This window comes from Apus apus, chromosome 3 (genome assembly GCF_020740795.1).
Source record: "Apus apus isolate bApuApu2 chromosome 3, bApuApu2.pri.cur, whole genome shotgun sequence".
Lineage (NCBI taxonomy): Eukaryota > Metazoa > Chordata > Aves > Apodiformes > Apodidae > Apus > Apus apus.
In genome coordinates, this window is record NC_067284.1 from 62294160 (window position 1) to 62304808 (window position 10649).

Below are 10649 nucleotides of genomic sequence, written 5' to 3' on the forward strand. Positions count from 1 at the left end.
TCCTCTCTGATGGGGAATTCACAATTGTCTGTGGCTCTCACAGCTAACCTGGAGTAGGGTAGTCACTGGAGAAGGTCTTAAAGTAACAATTTTTTCCTTATGTTCCAGAGCTGCAGGAAATATGTCAAATTTATGCTGGTTTGCAATTTGCTCTTAAGTGAACTCTGAAGTTACAATGTTAGTTTAAAGCCCTATTAATTTGGTACTTAGACTTGTAAATCCCTGGGGATCATTTCAGTGATTAAATTTAATGAGGAACTTTGAACTGATAACTGAAACTTTGATTTTGAGTGTTTGTCCTGGATCCTCCTGATGAAAGCTCTTGACTTTGCAATTTGCTTTATCTCTTGGTGTAAAATCTAGAGCTGCAGGTTTGATTGTATGAGGTACCTGTATCTCAGACTTGTGGCTGAGCAGCAGTGGAAATACATCCAGCTTATCTTTCAAGAGACCATTTGTGGAGGAAATGTTATCATATATTGTATGTTTTGTTTCAATTTCATAAATATCACCGAAACAGTGTCAAGACACGTTCTGAAAACAGTGTAAGAAAAACATATTGTATTCTGGTATTTAATTATTATGGAAAACTCTGCTTACCCAAATACTTATGTTATCATATATATGCTTTAGTAACTTTCTTTTTTGGCACAATCTCTACTTGTTACCAGAAGGTACATAGCACCAAGTCATCCTTAGGTGACCACTAACTTACTAGACAACTGTGCCTCCTATGCTACAGCAGAGGTGCTCATCACCATATTGTCCTGTACTGTTGTCCTACTGACAGGATAGTTTTCTGTTGGTGGAGCAGAGAAAAGCCATACCTAACTACTGGAGATATAAGCAGGTTGGTCCATAGTCATTGTATGTAATGTTTACCACCACAGGTTGTAGCACTTTATGAAGATAATAAAAGTGTGGTAGTTACTACACAGTTGTCACTTGAAGTTTTAAATAGCAACACTAGGTTTTGATGTTTTGTATGTTGATATTTTTCTGTTAAACACTGAGATTTCAAATATCACAATATTATTTGCCAGTGAAAGTTACTTCTGATGAGTTCAAAATATATAAATGTATAGTATTGCATTAACTTTTATATGCTTTGTCTTTTCCACAGAAATCCTATTCTGTGCCAATAGGCATTGAGTTTCAGAGGAGATATGCAACTGTTGTTCTGGATCTAGAACAACTAAACAAAGACTTAAATAAAGTTTTGCATAAAGTTCAACAGTATTGTTATGAGGTAAGATTTTGCTAAATTTCTATGTACATGTTGGTTTTATTTAACCTAGGTTAAAAAAATGAGAATTTTTGGGGAATAGGGAATAGGTGGGGGTCTCTTTGAAGTGAAACTACTTGCAGCTATATTGGATTCCTTCTCTGTTTCTGCCTTTGACCCTGTTTCTTTTACCAGAATGCAGACACTTTTGCTGATGCCGGTGACCATTTCAAAATAGACATGCATGTACAAAATTGAGGAAAAAATACTGCATGCTATATACCATGAACTCTCTTTGAAATAATTTGTCATTTCATTTACACCAAATCCGAAGGAGATCTTAATTCTTCTTATCTTTTTATTACACCTATGCAGCTTGCTCCTGACCAAGGCCTCCAACCTGCAGACCAACCCACAGATCTGAGGCGTAGGTGTGAAGAGGAAGCTCAGGAGATAGTCAGGCAAGCAAATTCCTCAACAGCAGGACAGCTTTGTGTTGCAAGTGAAAATTTAACTGATCTTATTTCTAGACTTACAGCAATATTACTGCAGATTAAGGTAAAATGTTTGAAAAAAATATTTTCTCTCATAAAATGCACAGTATTAATGCTCTGTCCGTTTCTGAGAACATTTTTTGTTTTCTTCTCTCCACAGTGTCTAGCAGAAGGAGGTGACCTGAATTCCTTTGAATTTAAATCACTAACAGATTCATTAAATGACATTAAGAATTCAATAGACTCCTCAAATATCAGGTATTAGGTTTTGGATATTTCATTCTTAACACATTTTATGCCAGCAGGCAATTCTTACTGTACTTCAGAGATGAACTTTGATTATAATTAAGGGTTTTAATCTGGTAACTTTTACTTATAAGAATTATCCCATTTAAAAGGGGACTTCTTAAAGGGAATCTGAAAATAGCAGTTTTCTGTTTGAACCTATCAGTGAAGTAACCTGATTTTAAAAAAAGAAAAAAGGTGCTAAACTGGATCAGCAACAGCTAGACTTTCTTGCTCTTCAGTAATTTATGACAACTAATAAGTTATCTTATAACATTTTCCGACTTCAGAACCCACCAAGTAAATGTATTAGAAGTTCTTTAAGCCACAGGACAATAGAGTTACAGTATTCTTTCTGCATACTTACTCAACCTCTTGTATGTAAATAGCAAAAGCTGTCCTATGAAACAATTATAGCTTCTGACCAGCTTCCATGAGCAATATTTTAAACCAAAAAACAGAAGAATGGCCATATTGAGCCACATCAAAGGTCCGTCTAGTCTAGATGGGCCATTTTTCAACAGTTGTCACAAGGAGGGACCTAGGGCAACATTACAAAAAGAGCAAAAATGTGGTGATACTTGTCTGGAGTACACTGCAGCCCCCAGCAATTTGCCACTAGGATTTTTTTTTTATCATTACAATGCTGCTAAATTACATAAGTTAGTAAAATATACCTAATGCTAAGTATTCCTTTATAGTGTCCATGCTCCTATTGCTAGGTAATAATGAGACACTACAAACACAAATTTTTCTTCTTTTGCAAAGCTTGTAGGATGACCTTTTGATTTAAAAATAATTATTGAGAAATTAGATTTTCTACCGTTTTTCATTAGTAAAAACAAAAATAAACCCCAAACATTAGTGAAACTTCCCTATGATCAACACTGTAAGTTGCCCTTTGCAATGGACTCAACTAAAGGTTGATGTACACTGCAAAGAAAGTAATGATGCTTCCATTTCATTGTACTTATTTAGGGCATTTTAGCATGTCTTCATAATATTTTTATTTCATTAATTCTGATCATGTTAAAGTCTTTTTTTAAGTACCCAAGTCAGTAACTGTTGATTCTATGCAGGTCTTTGTGCTATTTTCACATAATGTCTCTATGAAGTTGCATTACTACTTTAGTAATTACTAGTTGCATGAAGTTACATGTACTGCTTAATCTCTGATTCATCTGAACTTTTGCATTGGCAATGTTCATACCTTGACTTTCACTGTAGAAATATCCAGGCACAACTCTTCAATGTGGGGTTTAACACTCTTTCTTTTTCCTTCCTGTAGCTGTTTTCAGAATAACGTTGAGATCCATGTTGCACATATTCAGAGTGGTCTGAGCCAGATGGGAAATTTACATGCTTTTGCAGCTAATAACACCAACAGAGACTGAAAATTTTCTTTCAAGTGTACAGCAAGTAGTTCTGGAAAATCCTCTTCCTTTATATAGGCATCACCAAATATCCTAACTGCCAGAAGAAGGGAAAACAAAACCTCTCAGAAAAGACCCTTTTAAATATATTCCATCTGCTGCTTATGAAAACCAGTGTTACATTAGATTTCTCTGTTATTCACATACAGTAGTTTTGCTAACTGGTAATCTCTTGGTAATTGCATTTATTATAATAAACTTGAAAACATAGTTTCATATAATTTGAACTTAGTTTTCAAAAGTTCAGACAAATTCTGCACACCTCTTGCTGTTGGCTCTTCTGGTATGTTAGAAGAGAGGAAGAGGAAATGGCTCAAATCAGTAGCCACATGGCAAGTCTTTGTTATGTGAAGCTACGCTTTGTAGGTATTGAGAGTTTCAGCCTCCAGGAAGCCTGGTGACAATGCCGGCTGAGTGTTCCTGATCTAAAGAAGCAGCAGCAGGACACATAGCAAACAGAAGCTGTCAACTTGGGGATGTTGGGCAGGTCTGTCGAGCAGTCAATATCTTGTTGGAGCTTATAATTTATTGTAACTTGAAGAAGGAGTCTGATGAAGGAATATAAAATGCAACTGGTAATTTTCCAGGAGATTGGTTATGGCTTTTTCCCTTCACATGGGGCAAGAGAAGTGCTTTAGTTGGTATTTTATATAAACAACTGGTCAAACATACTGTTTTTCCAATTTTTTGTTTGTTTTGCACAATTTTTAAATAAGATTACTGGTTATCCAACAATATCCAACATGTATAAATAGTAAGATTTTTATAATTAAGGATAACCAGTGAGCTAAACTGCAAAAATAAAAAGTGACAACCTGCCTATGAATACCTTTTGAAATGTTAATCTTGTAAAAAGTGTGTATTGTTTTGTTTAAATAGTCTTGTAAAGCTTCTGTGTTATGAACTGTTTCCAGATATGAATTTTCAGAGATAGCTGTAGAGATGTTTTTGATTCTTTTAGATACCTCATTAAATGAGGTCTTTTATATGTTAATGTATAAAGAATATGTAAACAGGATTATTTTCAATTTTAAATTTTTGTATAGTTTAAAGATGCTTCTGTATTCCGTGTTGGTATTGTGCCACTGCAAAACTTGAGCGCAGAGTTTATATTTAGCTAAACTTGTTCTATTAATTAAGAGAAATGCATAAATCTTTTATTCTCAATGAAATTTGTAACTGAATAAATTGACCTAAGAGAGTTGATGTATTTCACAAAAATGCAAACTTTCTTGCAAATGGTCCCTGGTAATTTTTTTTAAGAGAAGTTAATTTAATTGATGGAAATGAAACACAAGGACAAGGTGAGTAGATGTTTTAAAAGGTAGTTAGAAAATCTACAAGGAATATTACAAAATTATACTGAACATTAGTTTTGCTGAGTTACCCTTGGAAATCTACCTCTCAAAACTGTAGTGATCCCTGTGTTGTGAGGTCCATTACCTGAGGTGCAAGAAGGCAGTCGACACACAGAGTTAAGGTATTTGCTTTAGTATCCAGTTCTGCACAGAAAAGAGGAGGGTGGTATTCCAAAAAGCAAGCTTAGTTTCCCAAAACACAAGTGCTACTTTTATGCCCAAAAATATGAGAAAGAACTTTATCACTGGCACACCTCACTTCCATGTCTGAATTACTCAGCGATTCATCTTTTAAATCAGGTCTGCTGGCACAGACCTGTTTGTTAGTAGTCAGTCACCTTGTAGAAGTTCCTCTTCTGTAATTGGCACCAATCAGTGTATCATCAATATACTTGAAAAAGTGTGATGTGTTAGTTGTTACCTTGCCACTGTTCCAGTTCCTTTGCTAGTGTGTTACCAAACAGGGTAGGGCTGTTCTTTAATCCTTTTGGAAGCACCATCCAACACAGCTGTGCTTTCATCCCTGTTGTCAGATTTTCCCATTCAAATGCTATAATGGTTCACCTTGCCTTGTCTGCCAGGCTGCAGAAGAAAGTGCCCTTCAAAACTGGAAAATAAACATTGGTCTTAGTTATAGATGCAAGCAATGTATATGAGTTGGGAACCACAGAATGCACATCCACAGTTATCCAAATGATTTCTCTTAGATCCTGAACCAACCTGTATTCTTGAGATTGAGGTTTCTTTACTGGTAATATAGGAGTTAAATTCAGATTGGCATTCTCTTAATGGTATTTTTAAAAGGTGTTAATTAATAGTGCCAACCCTTCTCAGGCTTCCAATTTTAAGGGATACTGTTTGTTTCTTACTGGTTGAGCTCTAGGCTTTAACTCTATCTTAACAGGTGTCACGCTCTTTGCTGTACCTGGTTCTTCCAAAAAACAGACCAGAAGAATCACTGCATTTATCACTGTGTCTGCAATGTTGTGTTCAGGTTCCTATGTAGAAGGTGTCACTGGTAGCAGGCAAATCTGTGCCTTCTATGCCATCTCCTATGGATTATGTAACTGCACAGAATTCTCAGAGAAGGTTACTTGAGCATTCAATATGCACAAAAAATCACATTCTAATAATGGCAGGGGACGTTCTGGCATATAGACAAATTCATGAGTTAGTTTCTTATTTCCCGTTGTGCAGTCCACTGGTTTCAGGAATGGCCTCTCCAATTGCCCCAGCAATTGGTACTGTAATTTTATTTAAAGGTCCCTTACAACTACTAACTACTGAATCTGTGGCTCTACTATCTAACAAAAAAATCTACAAATTTGCCCCCCCATTTAATTGGAACCAGAAGATAAGATGAGGAAATACTAATCATTTCCTCTGATCCCCTTCAGTCTGAGTCAGATTCCTCCACCACTATCAAATTCACATCGGTTTCCAAATTTTCCTGTTCCCTATCTTTCTTGCTCCTATTGTGGGCACTCATTTTTCCAGTGCCCCCTGCTCCTGGCAAGTTGCAATCTGATTTAACCCTAAGGGGGCTCGATTTCAGTGATCTCTCATAGACAATGATCTTGTATGTCTCGCCCTGCCCTAGCCTCTGCTTTTTTCTCTCCCATGTCTCTCAAAATTACTCTCAGTTATAATGGCAGCTAATAAAAATGCCTGCAATTTCATTTTGTTCTTTTTTTTCTCCTCCTCACCTTGATTGTTGTACACCTTGTATGCTATTTCAAGCATGTGAGATCAGCATTCCTCCTGCCCCATCCATTTTCAGCAATTTCTGATATCCAAGGCTGACTGACCAATAAATAGCATGTTAAACATCTTTCTTTCCTCCTCCAGATCCAAATCTGTCCACTTTCTAGCAGTCTCACACAGCCTCTCATAAAGAGTTCCTCATCAGACCCCTGTCTAACCTCATATAATTTTGACAAGTTTTTCTGTTTACGAGTTCCAAGCCAAACCCCACAGAGGGCTGATATCACCTATGTCCGTCCAGGTGCTTCCCGGAGTTAGGATCCCAGTCTGGGTTCTCCCTGGGCATAACCTATTTAATGTAACCTTGTGGATATTTTGCTTTTCCTCAGTAGTGAGGAGGGTCTCTAAAAAATATCTCCCCAGGTGGGGTTATGTCTCATCATGATTATTTTGATTAGCCTGTACATCCCCTCTGGATTAAACTGATACACCACAGACTGTTTCCAATTTAACAGAGACACACACAAAAACAGGCTGACCCTCCACCCTGACTGCTTGTCTCAAGGGGGCCTGAACAGCAGGACACTGGTAATCAGGCTACAATCTGTATTCTCTGATTGCCCACTCACCGACCCCGCCCCTTTTCACTCCTCTCATACTCAGGTGATACGTTTTCAGGGGGGCTGAGGGCACCAACAACCTCACATCTTATACATCCTCATCCCCTTTGACCAACTTACAACAACCTTTCTTAATAGTTCTTAATCCTGCATACAAAATATAATCCTCCTTCATACCATACCTCTTTTGAATCTCTGGCCTTCTATACAAAATCAAAAAACATCCACATACAGCACCACATCCCGCTTACCCATACTGCTACAAAACATCATCAACTGAAATATAATGTAATAATTCAACATTCCATTTAGTGGCCAACAATTGCAATATATTATAATGTTCTCTTTTGTCATTAGAACATTCTGAAGTATTTTCCAATTTTTTTAAGGATGCTTCTGAGAGGAGAGTGAGGAGGTATCTCACTGAAGGTAGTCATACCCATATTGCAACCTTAAAAGATTGACCACTGTTTCAAACACTCAGCTCTGGCAGAGACAAATAACCCCCCTTGTCTTGCCATGTGTCTATATGTGAAACCCTATTTTGTTTTATGGTACCAATAAAACTGAAAGAGACTGCTTTCCCCTCCTCCCCCCCTCCCCTGCCAAATATCTCTTTTAGTATTGCACTTTTGAGTTGCTCACTTCCTGACACAAAAGAAGCCACCAGAGTTCCCAGATCAGGTCAAGGGTGCTGGAGCCCCAGGCAGCCCGATCACCACTGGAAGGCAAGACAATCCAAGCAAGGCTCTGGACAGTCTCATCTGGGTCACCAAAACTGTTGTCTTGAAAGTGGGGTCCATTACCCAGTGTGCAAGATGCCAATCCACACACAGAGTCAAGATATTTGCTTTAATATCCAGTTCTGCACAGAAAAGGGAGCAGGGTGGTATTCCACACAGCAAATCAATTTCCCAAAACATAAGTGCTACTTTTATAACCAAAACGTGAGAAAGAACTTTAACATTATTCTATCACTGGCACACACGATTGGTCACTAATCTCTTGCTTCCATTTGAAGTGTCAATGCTCAGGAATTTCACTGCACAAGCTCAGAGAGTTAGGGGCTTGTTGTTAGTAGGGGTCCCTCTAGCCTGTCAGTGTGTATCTTAGTATGCTAATGGCTCATTCATATATTAACACAATGATTTCAATTACTCAATCTGTTTTCCCCCAGTGCTCAAGGCTGTAACCAAGATAAGCTGTGGTGAGTGCTCCTTTCCATCCCTTCCATCTGTCCTGCAGGCCTGTCTCGAGGCTGGGCTGTTGAGTACTCGGGGAGTGTTTTTCTCTAATTGGAATCTGGTTTTGTCGAATTCTCACAGTTTCAATGTTATCTAGACCCTGTTTTTATTCTGTGTGTCCCTTATGTTCTCTTTTATGTGATTTTTCCCAAATGTTATTTTTTTTCCCCCAAGTTTTATTTTAATTGATAACTGAAAACACCTGCAATTGCTTTTTTAATTATGCTACCCATTATTTTGTCATGTTACTGTCTGTCTGGTAAAGAAGACAGAAATGTCCCTTCCCACCAACCTTTTAAATGTGCCAAAGCCTAACCTACAGCATATAGCTCTAGTCTGACAGTAACTAACATTATCTACTGTTAACTCGGGAAAAAGGAGCTGCCCCTCACACCCCTGTCCTTGTCACCTGCTGCTTATAAACCTCACAGTTGTGCCAGTTCAGGGAGCTATGCTGCTGAAGAACAGGTCATCCTTTTTGTTGTGTTCTGTCTGTGGTGCACTCAGCCAGCTGAGCTAGGCACAGGTGCCAGCTCAAGGAAAAGGCAAGGGCTGCCTCTCCCAGCAGCAGCTGCTGACTTAACTGTACTAATCTCTGTAGTCCCGCACTGCCCTGTCAGGATGCTGCTTCTGTACTTACAAGTTAGGCATAGGCATTGCATAGGCAATGTGAACACACATGCTGCCTCTTTAGAGGCTGCATTTCTCCTTGGTTAATGGCATGTTGGGTCAGAGTTCATGTTACTGAGGTTTGGTGAAATACAGTAACAATATGACCATTTCTGCTGAATATGGCCTAAATGTAGTAGGAATCTCAAGAGCTCACTGCAACTACTGTAACTTAAGTCTGCAGGAATAGAACAAGTTAGTTTTGTTTCTTACAGTCAATACACTCCAATTCACCCTGCCCCACCCCAACAACCATCTGTCCCATTTCCAGTCTCCACAATAATTATATCCTTCTGGGGTCTTTCCAACCCCTAATGTTAACAGCTCCTTAGGCACCCAGGTCCACTTGGGGCAGATGGAATCTGATTTGTTTGGTTGTTTTTGTTTTTTCAAGGACAGGTCTTTTGGAGGGAGAGTATTAAGCTGCTGCACTGCTTGGCTTGACAAGCTTGCAGTTCAACCACAGTTCAGCTGTCCCAGATCTGGCAAGCACAGTTATGCTATGGGGTGACACTAAAACATTGTGTGCAATGGTGACCTTATTCTAATGGGGAATAATTCCTTCTATAGGGTATTTCTGCCACCAGTATGCAGGTCACTGTCCCTTTCTGAGCTTCCAAACCAGCAGAACATCATGGCATTCCAGTGCTCATTCAGAATTGCAGTCTTACAACTTGCTCTACTTGAGTGTAGCTTTGTAGGCAGGAAGAATTGGCCTTTTCCTCAATATGCACATACAGTAATAGTCTTCTTTAGTAAATTAACTGAATTACAGGAGAGGTTTCTGTTGCTACTAATTTTGATGTTCTCAGTGCAGTCATGCAGATCACTATCAAGTAAACAGCTTGTCTCATCCCTAATATTCAAATGCAGATCTAAAAAGGCCTTTCAGTCTTCATTAAACACTCTCCTACTTTTTTTGTAGTTAACATTAACCTTGGTGTAAGTGACAGAGCATGACAATGAACTGTGGGTATATTGCTTGGGCCACATAATCCACATTTTTGTGCAGGAGCGGTTGTTCAGAGCCCATCTAAAGCAAATAGTGAGAGAGATGGTTTAAGGCAGTTTTCGTAACCTGTCCTTAGGGTTCTTATTGACACCTGAACTGCAGCCCTGGCTCTTCAGGACCTGGGAAGAGAACCTGCAGCTGGGATATCCACCACCTCTGTTCTCTGCCTCATGTCAGCCAAGGTAAGACACCTGACCTGTGCCCCGGGTACACACACAACTGGAGCAAAAATGTAAACCTTTATTTTTTTTTTTCCCCTCTGTCAAAAATTTACAACAGACCAGCCCCCATCCCCACAGTGGATTTGGTTAGCTTTTTTACTAAAGAAGGTTCATTAAGAACATAAAACATCCTAACAGAAGTCTTTAAATACAGCGTAGAAAAATGCCCTCAGCTGATGGAGCTGACCCGTATGTTTCTTAAATAAATAGGTAACATCACTGACTACCGGATAAAGTGCAACAGTCGCAGAGCAGGGGTGAGCTAGTGCGGGGATGCGAGATCCTCCCTGACCCTCATTCCCCAGGACGGGGCTTGACGGGTGAGGATGTCGCACGCAGGCCGGGGCTGAGCCCCCCCGGCCCGCGCCCCGCCAGCGGCTGCTC

At 39.1% G+C, this 10649-nt stretch overlaps 1 protein-coding gene across 4 annotated transcripts in view; it reads left to right on the plus strand.

Moving 5' to 3' along the window:
- The window catches only part of LIN9 (lin-9 DREAM MuvB core complex component), a 42080-nt gene extending 37404 nt beyond the window's left edge, over positions 1-4676 (plus strand). For all 4 annotated transcript variants that reach the window (XM_051613676.1, XM_051613673.1, XM_051613674.1 and 1 more), the window contains 4 exons: positions 1124-1249; positions 1601-1783; positions 1880-1977; positions 3293-4676. In XM_051613676.1, the coding sequence (XP_051469636.1) occupies positions 1124-1249; positions 1601-1783; positions 1880-1977; positions 3293-3398 (513 nt within the window). In that variant the 3' untranslated portion in view covers positions 3399-4676. The remainder of the gene's footprint in view (positions 1-1123; positions 1250-1600; positions 1784-1879; positions 1978-3292) is intronic.
- Positions 4677-10649: the final 5973 nt, after the last annotated feature.